Source organism: Pongo abelii, chromosome 13, assembly GCF_028885655.2.
Source record: "Pongo abelii isolate AG06213 chromosome 13, NHGRI_mPonAbe1-v2.0_pri, whole genome shotgun sequence".
NCBI classification, from domain to species: domain Eukaryota; kingdom Metazoa; phylum Chordata; class Mammalia; order Primates; family Hominidae; genus Pongo; species Pongo abelii.
The window spans coordinates 66,758,611-66,776,396 of record NC_071998.2 but is presented as its reverse complement, the minus strand read 5'-3'; the positions used below and the strand labels follow the sequence as shown (position 1 = coordinate 66,776,396).

Genomic DNA, 17,786 nt, shown 5'->3' with positions numbered 1-17,786 from the left:
TCTTATTTTAATATTTTACAGATGGGGTCTCACTATGTTGCCCATACTGGTTCAAACTCCTGCCTTAAGTGATCCTCCAGCCTCAACCTCCCACGTAGTTGGGATTACAGGCATGAGCCACAGCGCCCAGCTGCCAATATGCTTTGAATTATCAGTAAGGACTGTTGCTGAGGAAGATCAATTGCTCAGGTGAGTCTGGCTTGACAATCTGACCCTTTGTATTAACTCACTGGGTCACTCTGCCTCTCCTGTTTCTCTTCTGTTATTGTGAATTGGTTCATCTTTGCTCCTCACTAGCACTGAGACTTCAACCTGGTTTTATAAGTGTTCTGAATCTTAGTTTCCTCATTTGTAAAATGGGTTGATATCTGGTGTGGCTGTGGAATTACATGGGGGAAAATGTATTGAGCACTTACCCTTCCCTGCACTGGAGCAGGCACTCTTTTCCTAGCTGGAACCAGCCCGGTCGGCAGGAGTGGCACTGCCTGCTGTGTCTCCCTTCACATGTCCGGCAAGAACTGTGGCAGTGGGCACACCGGTGGCTGTCCTCATCGGCATAATAGCCCTCTGGGCAGTCCTTCACACAGGTTGTGTCTGTCATGGGAGAAAAAATATCTATTTGGACATCAAGCATGACACAAGTCTCCCCTGTATTTTCCCTCCTGTGTACCATGGCAGGAGGGAGGAGAGGGCTGCAGGAGGAATGGGACGATCCTGTGAGCTGATGGATATATTTGGGAACTAAGATTAGTGTCCAAGAAACAGAATTGCCCTAAGGCCGTGAGGAATACAAGGAAAACAGAAGTCAGTGATACGGTTTGGCTCTGTGTCCCACCCAAATCTCATCAGTGATCCCATCTCATCTCATCAGAGATCCAAATCTCATCTGTGTCCTACCCAAATCTCTCAGTGGATTAGCTGTGGTGGGTAGAACAGAAACTACAGTCCAGTGACTGTGGATGTTGGCAATGGCTCATTGTCCAGCTCATGTATCTGGTTAACTAGGGGGAAGCCCCAGCTTCTTGAAGGAAAAACACCGCTGTATTAGTCTCTTATTGCTGTTCTTACGAAGTATCCCCAACTTGGGGCCTTGAAACAACAATTTATTATCTTACTGTTCTGGAGGTCAGAAGTCCAAAATAGATCCACAAGGCTCTGTTCCTTTTAGAGGCTCTAGGAGGGAATCTGTTTCCTTTCCTTTTCCACTTGTTAGAGTCCACCTGCATGCCTTGGCTCATGGCCCCTTCCTCTGTCTTCAAAGGCAACAGTGCAGTAGCTTCTCTCTGTCCCTCTGCTTCTGATCACATCACCTTCTATTACTGACTGATCCCCCAGCATCTCTCTTTATTTTTTTTTTTTTGAGACAGAGTCTCACTGTGTTGCCCAGGCTGGAGTGCAGTGGTGCGATCTCGGCTCACTGCAAGCTCCGCCTCTCGGATTCACGCCATTCTCCTGCCTCAGCCTCCCGAGTAGCTGGGACTACAGGTGCCCACCACCACGCCCGGCTAATTTTTTGTATTTTTAGTAGAGACGAGTTTTCACCATTTTAGCCAGGATGGTCTCGATCTCCTGACCTTGTGAGCTGCCTGCCTCAGCCTCCCAAAGTGCTGGGATTACAGGCGTGAGCCACCGTGCCTGGCCCACCCCCAGCATCTCTCTTATCAGACCCTTGTGATGGCATTGGGTCTACGTGGATAATGCAGGATAATCTCTCTATGCCAAGATCCTTAATTAAATCACAGCCCCGAAGTCCTTTACCAAGTAGAGTAATACATTTACAGGATCTAGGGATCAGGATGTGACATCTTCAGGGGGCCATTATTCAGTCTACCACAACATCCAAAAAAAGTATCTAATTTATAAACAGCCTGACTCTGGTGGTGTGGTGGTGTGGGACACGGTAGAGGGAATGTGAGGAGACCAGGCTGAGCAAATCTGCACCCATTCCCCAGGGGGATTACAGCTCTGTGTCCTACACCAGCACTGAAGCCTCAACTCTAGTGTAATCTGCAGCCTCGGATGAGGGGAAGACCACTTTGTGGAGGCAAGGTGTCTTCTCCTCTGTATGAAGGCATCTGAGATGATTATTGGTGGCACTCTAGATTGGAAAGAAAAGAAGGTCCCACGGGGTGGGATTACATGGGAGACGTGGCTGGAGGAAATGCTTTTATGAAGTAGCAACTGCTGGGAAGGAGAGTCACAGAGATTTGTGGACCAGGAGCTAAGGTAGATGGATAGAGAAGACTGGTCTCTTTGAGTGTTTTCTATTGTGAAGTGATTAGGAATGGTATTGAGAATAGGTCTCCCTGTGTCTTAGCAGGGGGATGGTGTCCTTGCTCAATATGAAGAGGAAAAGCTTGCCACACATGTCTTTAAAACATTTTTCTTTTTTTAATGTTTAAAATTTTAAAATTTAAAATTTTTATTTTTTTCCATTTTTTGTAGAGATGAAGTCTCACTATGTTGCCTAGACTGGCCTTGAACTCCTGGGCTCAAGCAATCCTCCTGCCTCAACCTCCCAAAGTGCTGGGATTACAGGCATGAGCCACCGCACCCAGCCAACCACATGTGTCTATTTGGAGTTTCACGCTTCTCAGGTCTACTCTCCTGGTGGGGGGAGAAAAGTGCTCCTACTTCCTGGTCTTCACCATATTCATCTCTCTCTTCTGTCTCCTATGACTTCTTTTTTAGTTAAATTTTGTTTCATTTTCTTTCTCCCATGCTTGTTTTAAGCCTAGTCACAGTATCCCTGGGAACCTGAGGACATTGTTTCATATTAGCAATAACCTTCAAATCTGATCTGTGGGACATGGCCAACCTTGACCTGTGCCACATTTTGCTCAAGAGGGATTTCTTAATCAACCATGCTAAATGGAGGGGAAATTTTGACGAGGAGCTGAATATCCACATGTTCTTAAAGTGTAACCCCACAAGCTACTTATTAGTTACAAGGGAATAAATAGTAATTATGTAGTAGAGAAACTGAACATCTCGGCCAGGTGATCAACGTTAATATCACTGAGGAGAGGCATGTGGAGATCACGTTCCTCCAGGTGTGACTCTCGGAGGATACAACATCACTTCTGAAGTATGCTGGCCAAGCATGCACACTCTGCAACTGATCACGGGCAACTTCACACTCACCCAAAAGGAAAAATGAAGACTGTATTTTTCTTTTCTTTTCTTTTTTTTCTGAGATGGAGTCTTGCTCTGTTGCCTAGGCTGGAGTGTAGTGGCGCGATCTCAGATCACTGCAACCTCTGCCTCCCGGGTTCAAGCGATTCTCCTGCCTCAGCCTCCTGAGTAGCTGGGACTACAGGTGCCCACCACCACACCTGGCTAATTTTTATATTTTTAGTAGAGATGGGATTTCATCATGTTGGTCAGGCTGGTGTTGAACTCCTGACCTCATGATCTGCCTGCCTGGGCCTCCCAAAGTGCTGGGATTATAGGTGTGAGCCACTGTGCCCGGCCAAGACTGTATTTTTCTAAAGCATTGATATTGTAAAAGAAAAAGAAAGTCTGTGGAAACATTTCATATTAAAGGAGGCTAAAGGGACATGGAAGGGCCTGGCATAGTGGTTCATGCCTGTAATCCCAGCACTTTCGGAGACTGAGGCAGGAGAATAGCTAGAGCCCAGGAATTCAAGACCAGCCTGGGGAACACAGTGAGACCCTTGTCTCTAAAAAGAAAAAAAAAAATGGCTGGACATGACATGGAAGGACCAGGTATGGTGGTTCATGCCTGTAATCCCATCCCATCTACTTGGGAGGCTGAGGCAGGAGGATCTCTTGAGCCCGGGAGTTCAAGGCTGCAGTGAGCCATGATCATGCCACTGCACTCCAACAGCCTGGGTACTGCGCCTGGCCAACTTGTCTCTTAAAACAAAAAACAAACAAACAAAAAAGTGGCTGGGCGCAGTGGCTCACACCTGTAATCCCAGCACTTTGGGAGGCTGAGGAGGGCAGACTGCTTGAGGCCAGGAGTTCAAGACCAGCCTGGTCAACATGGTGAAACCCCATCTCTACCAAAAATACAAAAAAAAAAAAAAAATTAGCCGGGCGCGATGGTGCCCACCTGTAATCCCAGCTACTCAGGAGACTGAGGCATGACAATTGCTTGAACCCAGGAGTCAGAGATTTCAGTGAGCCGAGATCATACCACTGTACTCCACTCTGAGCCTGAGTGAGACTCCTTCCCAACAAACAAACAAACAAAAAAGGGACATGGAAGCTAAATGAAACAACTGACTCTAGCCTGAATCCTAAAGGGGCACTGAGAAAATTTTAATATGGATAGTATATTAAAGTATTGTATGAATGTACAATTTATTAGAGTTGATAACTATCTTGCGGTTATGTAAGAAAATATCACTAATCTGAGGAAATAGGCACTAAAATATTTATGGGAAAGGGGCCATGATGTACGCCTTCAAATGGCCTCGAAAAATATATATTGGGAATGATGTACATGTATACATTGAGAGAAAGACAGAAAGAGAGCGATAGACAGAGAGAGAACGAGTGAGAAGGGGGGAGAGAGCCCACAAACAAATGATAAAGCAAATGGGGTAGAAGATGAGTAATTTGCGAACTGGGTGAAGCACATCCGTGTGCTGTTCTTTCTACAGTTCTTACTCTTGCATCTTTTCTGCAGGTTTGAACATTTCCCAAACACAAAGCAAAAAATCAAAAAGAAAGAAGCCTATCTACTGGACAAGGCAGTTTCCCAGAGGGAAGGAAACACAAAGCTCTCCTCGGAGAAGTAACTCACTGAGAAGAAGGCTGTTCCTGGGGCATGTGTGACACTGGTCCTCCGCCGGCCCCATGCAGTGGAAGCACTTAGCATGGCAGGGCTTGCACCCGGGAGCATCCTCATCCCAGTACTCGGAGGGGGCGCATTTCTCGTTGGCCATGCAGCTCCCACGAGGGTTCATGATCAGGCCTTTCTGACATGAGGTGCAGGTCCCAGACAATGAGCAGGTCAAGCAGGACTTGTGGCAATCTGTGGGCATGGAGGGGCAGCAGACAGAGTGAGCGAGGGCCAGGGTGGCCCTCGTGGGAATGGCTTCCCCTGGAAAAGGGTCTTCACATTCCTTTCACATTTCTTCTGGAGATTTCCAGAGCTCTGGGCCAAGGGTATGGGGCCATGAGTTGAGTACAGCCCTTGAGCTCTGGGGTGGACCATTCTTTTGCAAAATGAGAGAAAATTATTGTTTTATTTTCTCTGTTGTATCCAGAGAGTGCTTTCCTGCAACAGCCACCTCAGAAATATTAGTAAGGCTCACTATAATTACCCAAACTGCAACAAAATAATAACAAGCCATTCGGTAATGGCACTGAATTTTCCACCGTCACAACACCTACTGTTATGGTCCTCCACTCACCTCCGGAGTACCTTGAGCTTATCACAAATACAGCAATTGTTGGAATGTATTTAATTGTCTGTCGACAAATAAAAGTCCCTTTTGCATGTATTTTTCAATACATGGTGCCTATGAGAGGGCCTGGCATGTAATAGGAATCGATACGTATTTGTTAAAAAAGAAAATAACAATTCTCTTCCGCCTCTAGGTTTTCATTTTCTGTATTTAACTAGAGACGGGGGCTGGGTGCAGCGGCTTACACCTGTAATCCTAGCACTTTGGGAGGCCAAGGTGGGTGGATTGCTTGAGCCCAGGAGTTCGAGACCAGCCTGAGCAACATGGCAAAACACTGTCTCTAGAAAAAACACAAAAATTAGCTGGGCATGGTGGTGGGTGCCTATAGTCCCAGCTACTCAGGAGGCTAAGGTGGAAGGATCTCCTGAGCCCAGGAGGTCAAGGCTGCAGTGAGCTGTGATCACACCACTGCACTCCAGCCTGGGTAACAGAGTGATACCCTGTCTCAGGAAAAAAAAAAAAAAAAAAAAAAGAGATGGGCCTTCACTTTGCTGCCCAGGCTGGTCCTGAACTCCTGGCCTCAAGTGATTTTCCTGCCTTGGCCTCCCAAAGGGCTGGGATTACAGGCATGAGCCACTGCACCAGGCCGACCATCTCTGGGATTTAGTAGTTGCCATTCTCTCTGCCTGCAATTCTCTTCTCCCAGAGGCATGCATGGTTTGCTTCCTCCCTTTCTCAATGAAATCTAAGACATCTCTCAAGTTTTATCTCCATCCTGCCTGTCTTCCTGTCCTGCCCCCTACCTTATTTTTGCTCTTGGCTTATGGTCGTTAGTACCTGTCTTCCCTAATAGAATGTGAGCTCCATGAAGGCAGGGACTCTGTCTCACTCCTTGCTGTTCCCCAGACCTGAAAGAGCACACAGCACATAGCAGGCCCCCCTGTAAGCATTCCCTGGGTGGATACATGCATGGTATTATTGTTGTTTATATTATCCTCTCATTTTATCTAAATCAGGAAATTGAGGCTGGAGATGCTAAGTCACTTACGCTAAGTAGTATCAGGAGTTGAGCCCAGGACCTTAGCAACTGCCTTGCTGCTTCTGCCCCAGTGCCTCAGGAAAGGTGTGGGACTTTTAGAGGTGTCTGTACTATCTATTACAGGATAATCTGGGTGATTGGAATGGATCCAAAGTCCTTGTGTTTCTTAGAGAAGATCCTGCTTACAGATTTTTTTTTTTTTTTTTTTTTTTTGCTATAGGTTCTTGCTCTGTCACCCAGGCTAGAGTGCAGTGATGTCATCATGGCTCACTGAAACATTGACCTCCCAGGCTAAAGTGATCCCCCCCATCTCAGCCTCTTGAGTAGCTGGGACTACAGGCACACACCGCCACATCTGGCTAATTTTTGTATTATTATTTTTGTTTTAGAAATAGGGTCTTTCTATGTTGCCCAGGCTGGTCTCAAATTCCTGGACTCAAGTGATCCTCCTGCCTTGGCCTCCCAAAGTGTTGTTGAGATTACAGATGTGAGCCACCATGTCCGGCTGAGATTGCTCCATTCTAAATGCTTCTCTACACTTCCCCAAATCTTAATTTTCAGATCAGGTTATTTGTATTATCTCTCTGGAAAGTTAGGTTGTCACTGTTTCTTCCAATACCACATTCCTTCCCCTCCCTTTGGTCTGGTAGAAAGTGCAATGGCGGCCAGGCACGGTGGCTCACGCCCATAATCCCAGCACTTTGGGAGGCTGAGACAGGCAGATCACCTAAGGTCAGGAGTTCGAGACCACCCTGACCAATATGGAGAAACCCCGTCTCTACTAAAAATACAAAATTAGCTGGGTGTGGTGGCACATGCCTGTAATCCCAGTCACTCGGGAAGCTGAACCAGGAGAATCGCTTGAATCAGGGAGGCGGAGGTTGCGGTGAGTCAAGATCGCGCCATTGCACTCCAGCCTGGGGGCAACTAGAGCGAAACTCCGTCTCAAAAAAAAAAAGAAAGAAAGAAAGAAAGTGCAATGTCATTGTAGGGAGACACCTGAAGTGAGTTTCCAACTCTGTCCTCACTAGTGGGGTCACATTGAGCAGGTGCTTAACTTCTCAAAGCATCTGTTTCCTTCTCAGAAAAATGGAGAAAATTGCCATTTACCTCAATGGCTCTCAACCCACACTAAGCATCAGAATTACTGGTGGTGGGAGAAGGAATTAGAATGTTGGGTGCAGGCATCTGTGGTTTTAAGAGCTGCCCAGGTGATTCTAATGGGCAACCAGGGGCCTATCTCAAGGAGATAATTAAATCAGATAAATTAAGAAAACGTACTCTGAGACCTGTAAAGCTCTCTGTATGGTAAATTACTTTCATTATTCAACACCAGAGAAAGGCCAGAAGTTGAACCTCAGTTCCTGCCCTCGCAGAGGCAAGATGGCGCTGGAGGCCTGCGGCTGAGTCTCTCACCTCCCAGAAGCCATTCCCAACTCCACAGCCTGCCTCCCACACGAACGCCCACCTCTTCTGCATGCGGACACAGCCTTGACATCCACGCTTTTTCACATATGGGCAGGTAGGACATTAACACTAAATAGTGCTTTATATAAAACACACAAAAAGGCATATCCACAGCACAAGGCTGGAGCAGAAAGCCTTCAGGACTGAGACACATCTTCATGTCCTACTAAAAACCTTCCCCTCAGTACGTCCTAGGGTGTGGGTGTCCCAGGGTTTCTCAGTGGAAGGTCACTCTCAGGATCTCACGGTTGTTAGGGGAATTGCCTCTGGACAGCTATCTCGTCGTGTTTGCTTGGGGGCGACATGTGGGGGTGAAGGACCTCAGGCTGCCTCATCGGAGTGAATCCTGGGCTCTAGAAAAGCCCCCTGCCCCACAACATTTCTCTCACTTTCTAGAGAATTCTAGAGTGCATAACTTTTTTTATTTTTCTGTTCCTTGATAATGAATAAGAGGCAAATGATTCATGCCAAGTTAAAACAACAGGAGGTATAAATAATAGCAGATCCTTTCTTGAACATGCAGGGACTGAGTGGGAGTGGAAATGGGGACCTTGGAGCAGGAATTGAAGGCTACGAAGAGGAAGGTGGGGAGCTTCCAGGGAGCAAACCATGAAGGGAGGCTGGGCGCAGTGGCTCACGCCTGTAATCCCAGCACTTTGGGAGGCCGGTGTGGGCGGATCACTTGAGATCAGGCATTTGGGACCAGCCTGGCCAACATGGTGAAACCCTGTCTCTACTAAAAATACAAAAATTAGCTAGGTGTAGTGGCAGCCGCCTATAATCCCAGCTACTCAGGAGGCTGAGGCAGGAGAACCACTTGAACCCGGGAGGTGGAGGCTGCGATGAGCTGAGATCATGCCACTGCACTCCAACCTGGGCAACAGAGTGAGACTCCATCTCAAGAACAACAACAACAAAACATGGACCGAGCGCCGTGGCTCACGCTTGTTATCCCAGCACTTTGGAAGGGCGAGGCAGGTGGATCACTTGAGGTCAGGAGTTCAAGACCAGCCTGGTCAACATGGTGAAACCCTGTCTCTACTAAAAATAGAAAAATTAGCCGGGCGTGGTGGCACACACCTGTAGTCCCAGTTACTCAGGAGCCTGAGGCAGGCAAATTGCTTGGACCCAGGAGGCGGAGGTTGTAGTAAGCCAAGATCGTGCCACCGCACTCTAGCCAACAGAGTGAGACTCTGTCTCAAAAAAAAAAAAAAAAAAAAAAAAAAAATCACCCATGAAGGGAGACAAGAGGCACCAAGAAAGTCCCTTATGGTGGCACAATTTGCTTGTATTATAAACTTTTAATGGCTTAACATTTCAAGAAAAGTCTCAGGTAGCTTTTGAAGGCTCCTCCTCTCTGCTGTAAATCTTTATATGATAACTTCTTTTGACCAGCTGTTCATAGCCACTGTTGTGAGGAAGGTCCACGTGATTTGTCACTAATAAAAGTTACCTGTACAAAGCTTATGAGCGATTCATTTAAAAATTATTTACAACCGGTTCAAAATATGCCTCCTTGAGTGAGATGGTAAAGGATGAGACGGACTGGTCATGGTGACTCACGACTGTAATCCTAGCACTTTGGGAGCCCAAGGCAGAGGATTGCTTGAAGCCAGGAGTTCAACACCAGCCTAGGCAACATTCTGAGACCTCATCTCTATGTTCCCAGCAACTCTGGAGGCTGAGGTGGGAGGATAACTTGAGCCCAGGAGGTGGAGACTTCAGTGAGCCATGTTCGTGCTACTGAACTTGAGCCTGGGCAACAGAGGGAGACCTTGTCCCAAAACAAAAACAAAACAAAACAAAAAAAAGATTGAGATGACAGCTCTGGCGCTGGGGCTGGGGCTGGAACTGTGCAAACCCCAGAGCCTATTTTGAATCCCAGAAGTCTTTACCTCTGCACTCCTTAATCTCCTTTTCATAATAGGTTCCTGCTGGACACTCCTCCAAGCACAGTCCATCATACAGGACCCAGGAACTCTCAAGACAGAGCTCGCAGTCGTCGGCTTTGGGGCCACTGCACTCCAGACAGTCTTTATGGCAGGGGACACAGTGGCGTGAGTCTGCATAGAAGCCACGGGGACAGGACTGGTGGCACATATCATCGTGCAGGAAGAACTCAGGCATGCACTCTGGGAAAAGGAGGAAGCAGCAAGTTATCTCTGGGGGATAGGAAAAAGGAATTCATTGTCTGCAGTGGGCTAGCTCCTTCCTCAGCACTTTGGTTGATTTGACCTGAGAGTATGCTTGCCCTTTCCCCACCCTGCCAGGGCATAGACTTGATGTCTAACAAGCCCTGCCTTGGGACAAGGAGGCCACACATGGTGACCATATTAGATGGTGCTGGACTTACACACTGAAATGATCTGCCCTTTGGAGGTGCAAAAATTTGCAATGCTGCAAAAGACAGGGATGGCTGAGAGGCTGGCGGTATTGTTTGAAAAACCCGAAGAGCATTAACAGATTTTAAAAATTGTATTGAGAACCTCACACTGTGTTCAATACAGAAAGCAGTTTAGGAATGGTTGGATTAGTTAACTTTTCATTCATTGATCAGGTACAACAATGAATAAAGGTTTGATCAGTGTGAAGAATACATTGCGGGTTTATTTTATTTATGTTCATTTTCTTACTTTGGGGGGAATCCTGGGAAACACTTGAGGTCACACCAAAAGAATACTTTGGATAGGACAGCACCAGTTAACTGAGTCTGTCTTATTCTGGAGAGAAAATTGAACAGCTTTTTGGGGGAGATAATTCCTGAGGGAAAAAAACAACAAAACTTGTTCACAGCCAGAGTGGTCATCTCAGTCATAGTTGCCCGAACTTTTCTTTCTTATCCTGTTTAACAGCTGCAGTTTTTTCTAGCTACCTCTGTGTTTTGTGGCTTACTATCAGTCTGTAAGATTTTGTGTTCCAAAAGATGGGAACAGCTGGGCGTGGTGCCTCACGCTTGTAATCCCAGCACTTTGGGAGGCTGAGGACGGTGGATCACCTGAGGTCAGGAGTTTGAGACCAGCCTGACCAACATGGAGAAACCTCGTCTCTACTAAAAATGTTAAAATTAGCTGGGCGTGGTGGCGCATGCCTGTAATCCCAGCTACTCTGGAGGCTGAGGCAGGAGAATCGCTTAAACATGGGAGGCAGAGTTTGCAGTGAGCTGAGATTGCGCCATTGCACTCCAGCCTGGGCAACAAGAGTGAAACTCCATCTCAAGGAAAAAAAAAAATATGAGAACATTGGGTTCTTCTCTGTACCTCTAGCACCTAGGATAGCGCTTGCACATCTGCTGTGTGTGTACATATGGGGGTGTGTGTAAGAAATCATGCATAAAGGGGCTCTTGCTTGTCTTAGCTTGCAGCATCCATAATGAAAAGGGTGTATCTCACCCTCAGTTTCTCTGATGACAGGCACAGAGACATACCTTTCAGGAATGGTAGGAAGACTGGTTCCCACAGCTCTTTGCCATCCACCCTCAAATAATCGGCCCCCACCTGGTGGCTCAGCAGAGCCTTGCTCTCCTGTGGGAAGCTCCTAGGTACCTTTGCATGTTTTCTCATGGATGCAGTCCTGACACATCTCTGGGCAATGCTTGCATACCCCCTCCACGGCCACGTGCCTCTTGGGGCAGTTTTCCTGGCACACTCCGTGGTGCAGGACGAGGCCTCCTTCACAAGAATGGCAGCTGGTGGCGTTTCCTTCACATGTTCTGCAAGGAGAGCTACAGAGTTCACATATGCCGTCTTCTGCATAAGAGCCCCTGTGGAAGGAAGACAGAGCGCAACTGGAGAAGCTGACCTGCTGGAGAAGTGATTCATTCCTGGCGAAAAGGAATTAGGGCTAAAAACAAAAGGGCTGCTGCTGTTGTCAGCTGAGAGGCATCCATGGGATTTATGAGGAAGTGAAAAGAACATTCAGAAAAACGGAAGGAAAAGGACAGGCATTATTCTTGTGAAAGGAAAATAAATCTTGGGACCCCAATATTACTAAGCCAAAGGGAAAAATCAAGCTGGGAACTGCTTAGGGTAAACCTGCCTCCCACGCTATTCCTTAAAAAGATAGCTACTGGCAGGGTGTGGTGGCTCACGCTTGTAATCCCAGCACTTTGGGAGGCCGAGGTGGGCAGGTCATGAAATCAGGAGATCGAGACCATTCTGGCCAACATGGTGAAACACTGTTTCTACTAAAAATACAAAAATTAGCTGGGCGTGGTGGTGCACGCCTATAGTCTCAGCTACTCAGGAGGCTGAGACAGGAGAATCACTTGAACCCGGGAGGCGGAGGCTGCAGTGAGCCGAGATTATGCCACTGCACTCCAACCTGGTGACAGAGCGAGACTCTGTCTTAAAAAACAAAAACAAAAACCAGATAGTTACTAAGATTTTAAAAAGCTACAATGGGTTGAGTAGGGTGGCTCATGCCTGTAATCCCAGCAATTTGGGAGGCTGAGGTGGGTGGATCACCTGAGATCGGGAGTTTGAGACCGGCTTGGCCAACATGGCAAAACCCAGTCTCTACTAAAAATACAAAAATTAGCCGGGTGTGATGGCTTGCGCCTGTAGTCCCAGCTACTCGGGAGGCTGAGACAGGAGAATTGCTTGAACCAGGAAGGCAGAGGTTGAGGTGAGCTGAGATTGTGCCACATCACTCCAGCTTAGATAACAGAGTGAGATTCTGTCTCAAAAAAAAAAAAAGAAGCTACAATGTACTTTTTTTTTTTTTTTTTTTTTTGAGACAGAGTCTTGCTCTGTCACCCAGGCTGGAGTGCATGGCACGATCTTGGCTCACCACAACCTCTGCCTCCCAGGTTCAAGCAATTCTCCTGCCTCAGCCTCCTGAGTAGCTGGGACTAGAGGTGCGTGCCACCATGCCTGGCTAATTGTGTATTTTTTTAGTAGATACAGGGTTTCACCGTGTTAGCCAAGATGGTCTTTAGGGTCCAGCCTACGGGGCTTAGCAGGTGTTCTCCCCGTGTGTGGAGACGAGAGATTGTAATAAATTAAGACACAAGACAGAGATAAAGAGAAAACAGCTGGGCTCGGGGGACCACTACCATCAAGATGTGGAGACCAGTAGTGGCCCCGAATGGCTGGGCATGCCGATATTTATTGCATACAAGACAAGTGGGCAGGGTAAGGAGGGTGAACCTTCTAAGTGATTGACAAGGTGAAGCAAGTCACATGATTACAGGATAGGGGGCCCTTCCCTTTTAGGTAGCCGAAGCAGAGAGAGAAGGCAGTGTACGTCAGCGTTTTCCTCTCTGCACTTATAAGAAAGATCAAAGATTTTAAGACTTTCACTATTTCTTCTACCACTATCTATTATGAAGTTCAAAGAGGAACCAGGAGTGCAGGAGGAGCATGAAAGTGGACAAGGAGCGTGACCACCGAAGCACAGCACCACAGGGAGGGGTTTAGGCCTCCGGATGACTGCGGGCAGGTCTGGATAATATCCAGCCTCCCACAAGAAGCTGGTGGAGCAGAGTGTTCCATGACTCCCCCAGGGAAAGGAGACTCCCTTTTGCAGTCTGCTAAGTAATGGGTGCCTTCTCAGACACTGGCGTCACCGCTTGACCAAGGAGCCCTCAAGTGGCCCTTATGCGGGCGTGACAGAGGGCTCACCTCTTGCCTTCTAGGTCACTTCTCACAATGTCCCTTCAGCACCTGACCCTATACCCGCTGGTTATTCCTGGGTTATATTAGTAATGCAACAAAGAGTAATATTAAAAGCTAATGATTAATAATGTTATAATAATGATTGATAATTGTCCATGATCATCTCTATATCTAATTTGTATTATGACTATTCTTATTCTAACTATTTTCTTTATTATACTGAAACAGTTTGTGCCTTCAGTCTCTTGCCTCGGCACCTAGGTAATCCTCCGCTCACAATGGTCTCGATCTCTTGACCTCGTGATCCGCCCACCTTGGCCTCCTAAAGTGCTGGGATTACAGGCATGAGCCACCGCGCCCGGCCTACAATGTACATCTTACATATATTGATTGATGTCTCATGTCTCCCTAAAAAGTATAAAACTAAGCTGTGCCCTGACCACCTTGGGCACATGTCATCAGGACCTCCTGAGGCTGTCATGGGCATGTGTCCTCAACTGTGGCAAAATAAACTTCCTAAATTGACTGAGACCTGCCTCAGATATTTGGGGTTCATATTCTTGTGAATTTGACTGGTTTGAGAACAATTGTTGTTAATTTGTGTATAGTTTAGTCATCTTCTCTTTTCCCTATATGACCCCCTAAGTTTTATTATTTTTTCTTTCTTTTTGTTAGAGCCTAACTTTAAAGTGGAAAATATTTTTTATTCAATTAATAAATTTTAAAAACATTTAATAAACAAAAAAAATTTCCAAAAGACTCAAAAGGGTTAATGCCCTGTAAGATTGGAACCACTGGATGCTGTCAACCAACCTCTGATGACTTTTTTCAAATGCATACATATGAACATTTGCACACAGCACTAAACATATTTTGAGTACCAGCGTGTTTGTGCAAATCACCTTCTTCCAGGCAGAATCTTATGTCTGTGTATGTAGAACCCCAGTGATTAAACTATCCCATTGTAGAAATCACTCACTGGTGGGGGAACATGGTAAAATATAAAACCCCAATCCTCTCACATATATTTGGGAGATGAGGGATGGATAGATGAGGTTTCTTTTTTTTCTTTTTTCCTTTTTTTTAATACTTTAAATTCTGCAGTACATGTGCAGAATGTGCAGGTTTGTTACACAGATATACATGTGCCATAGTGGTTTGCTGACCCAACTCGTCATCTATCTACATTAGGTATTTCTTCTAATGCTCTCCCTCCCGTTGCCCCCCACCCCCGACAGGCCCTGGTGTGTGATGTTCCCCTCCCTGTGTCCATGTGTTCTCATTGTTCAACTCCCACTTATGAGTGAGAACATGCAGTGTTTGATTTTCTGTTCCTGTGTTAGTTTGCTGAGAATGAAGGTTTCCAGCTTCATCCATGTCCCTGCAAAAGACATGAACTTAGATGAGGTTTCTTTGGTGGGAAAAGCTGAAGGGAAGAGCTGGAACTTGCAGAAGAGGAAGAACCATAAGCCAGCTTAGAGAAAATGGACTTCTGATGTCATAGGTACCTATTCCAATTGCTTTCTATCATGATGCATTAGTGAGTTAGTGCCATAATACTGCTGTGTCACAAACCATCCCAACCCAAAACTCAGTGGCTTAAAACAACAATCATTTACTTTCACTCGTGTGTGGGGAAGCAGATCTAGGCTGGGCTTGGCAGGCTTGACTCCAGGCTACACACTGGGTCCATGCCTTCACATTCCTCTATTTTCCCTGGCTACCGGGACTACCAGGGGACATTCTTCTCACAGCCATGACAAACGCGCAGAAGGGCAAATTCAATCGGGCACATTTTATGCCTCCACCTTTCTTCTGCTAACATGTCATTGGCCAAAACAAGTCACATAACCCAGCCAAAGTCAAGGGACAAGGAAGTCCATTTTGCCTCTAGTGGAGTTGGTGCAAAGTTGCAGGCAGTGGGCAAGAATACAAGGAGTGGCAAAGAACTGCAACAAATAACCCAGTCTACCAGAGACCTCTTTAAATCACAAGCCAGGAAGGGATCCGCTCCTACCCAGCATTTTTACTTGGTGTTTTAATTAATCAGTGCTCACATGTTTAATCATTCTTTCAGTTATTTCTTTACTGTATGCATTCAGTAAACAAAAATATATTGAGTGTTCCAGGAAGAAATAGGGCAGGGGTGAACAGAAGTCACATTTCTTTGTTTTGTTTTGTCTGAGACAGGGTCTTGCTCTGTCACCCAGGCTGAAGTGCAGTGATCTCAACTCACTGCAACCTCCACCTCCCGGGTTGAAGTGATTCTCCTGCCTCAGCCTCCTGAGTAGCTGGGACTACAGGCATGCACCACCATGCCTGGCTAATTTTTGTATTTTTTAGTAAAGATGGGGCTTTACCATGTTGGCCAGGCTGGTCTCGAACTCCTGACCTCAGGTGATCTGCCTGCCTTGGCCTCCCAGTTACATGTGTGAGCCACTGTGCCCAGCCAAAAAGTCATATTTCTGATATAGTTTCAGGTAAGAAAAATTGGAGAAGAAAGCAGTCTAGGTAGAAGAGAGAGAAAGAAATAGTGTCCAGATAAAAGCTAAGATCGGGCTTCCTCACACAGTAGTACCCTTAGCTTTTTTTTGACCATGACAGAGAACGCTTGAAGGAGAAAGACTCAGCTACTTTGCTCAAACAAAGTCTATCTCTTAAAAATGAATTGAACAAGACAGTGGATGGCAATGTGTTATATGCCCACCAGCAGTTTGATCAGATTTGAGAAATTTGAAATTAAGGAAATTTAGTGCATTCTTAAATAGATCACATTCTTTTTTTTTTTTTTTTTTGGTGAGACAAGGTCTGGCTCTGTTGCCCAGGCTAGAGTGCAGTGGTGCAATCATGGCTCACTGCAGCCTCGACTTGCTGGGCTCAAGTGATCCTCCCACTTTGGCCTCCTGAGTAGCTAGGACTACAGGTGTGTGCCGCCACACTGGGGTAATTTTTAAATTTTTATCTTTTTTTTTTTTTTTTGTAGAGATGGGGGTCTTACTATGTTACCCAAGCTGGTCTCAAACTCCTGGCCTCAAGCAGTGCGCCACCATGGCATCCCAAAGTGCTGGGATTACAGGTGCACCTTACCAATCACATCTTCTAATCGAATGAAAATTTGATGGATTCATTGTTCCTGTATGCATAGTAAAGAATCTGACCTCACCCAAAGAGAGGTCTGGTCTTTCTCTTCAGCTAACCTCAAAACCTTTTGAATTTCCTAAGAGTTAGGGGTGTCTTTGTTATTCATGATGGGCCTCTCTTGCCACACCTGAGAGTTGGTACTGGGATGACTCAGAGTGGGGCCAGCCACACCTTGTAAGCTTAAGGTGGGAACTGGCTTGCCACAGTTATCCACTCTGTGTTTAAAGGAGGGGAGCTTTGTAATATCAGGCCCACTTCCAGGGAATCTCAATGCTAGGCCTGGCCAAGACCTGCAGAGAATAGTTTCTGGACACTGAAGATGATGAATGCTAATACAGAGCTAAAAAGATGCAACACGAATAAATCTTTTTCAGATCCCTCTCAGAAGAGGGTCAGTGGATGTTGGATGAGATGCTGAAATGAAAGAAATGGATTCAAGCAAAAAGAAAGAAAAAAAAACCCTTGAAGTGGCTCATGCCTGTAATCCTAGCACTTTGGGAGGCCCAGATGGGCAGATCACCTGAGGTCAGGAATTCAAGACCAGCTTGGCCAACATGGCGAAATGCTGTCTCTACAAAAATACAAAAATTAGTCGAGCTTGATGGTGGGTGACTGTAATCCCAGCTACTCAGGAGGCTGAGGCAGGAGAATCGCTTGAACCTGGGAGGCAGAAATTGCAGTGAGCTGAGATTGCACCACTGCATTCCAGAGCAAGACTCTGTCTCAAAAAAAAAAAAAAAAAAAAAGTAGTCTTCTCCACACAGATCTGCCTGGGAGTTGGTTCTCCTTTCCTCTCTCTGCATTTATAAAACTGTTTTTCTTAGTGCTTTATTTCACAATTATTTTATTTAAGAAGACGAATATTTCTTTTGAAAAGAAATGGTTGCATGTACTAAATCGTTAAATTCAAAGTACTTTATGTTGAAGTCTTTCAGCTCAGATAAATCCATGTCCTGTGAAAGCTGTGTGGTCCTGGGCCTTCACCTCCATTTCACAGACACCAAGACAGTGACCAGCAGCACTTAAAGGAAGGCTGTTTTTCTTCAACAGAGCTTCAAATCTGTTCATGTTTGGTGAATGTGAGTCCACCTTAACTTTTCTGTTGCTTTTTAAACAACTACCGTAATGATATATGTTACTGGC

The 17,786-nt window shown here is 46.1% G+C and overlaps 1 protein-coding gene across 1 annotated transcript in view; it reads right to left on the bottom strand.

Moving 5' to 3' along the window:
• The window catches only part of PCSK5 (proprotein convertase subtilisin/kexin type 5), a 467,874-nt gene that overhangs the window by 26,817 nt on the left and 423,271 nt on the right, over positions 1-17,786 (bottom strand). The window contains exons 31-34 of the mRNA XM_063714247.1: positions 11,430-11,647; positions 9,783-10,019; positions 4,775-5,005; positions 417-594 (exon numbers count right to left, since the gene is read on the bottom strand). Coding sequence (XP_063570317.1) covers positions 417-594; positions 4,775-5,005; positions 9,783-10,019; positions 11,430-11,647 — 864 coding nt within the window. The remainder of the gene's footprint in view (positions 1-416; positions 595-4,774; positions 5,006-9,782; positions 10,020-11,429; positions 11,648-17,786) is intronic.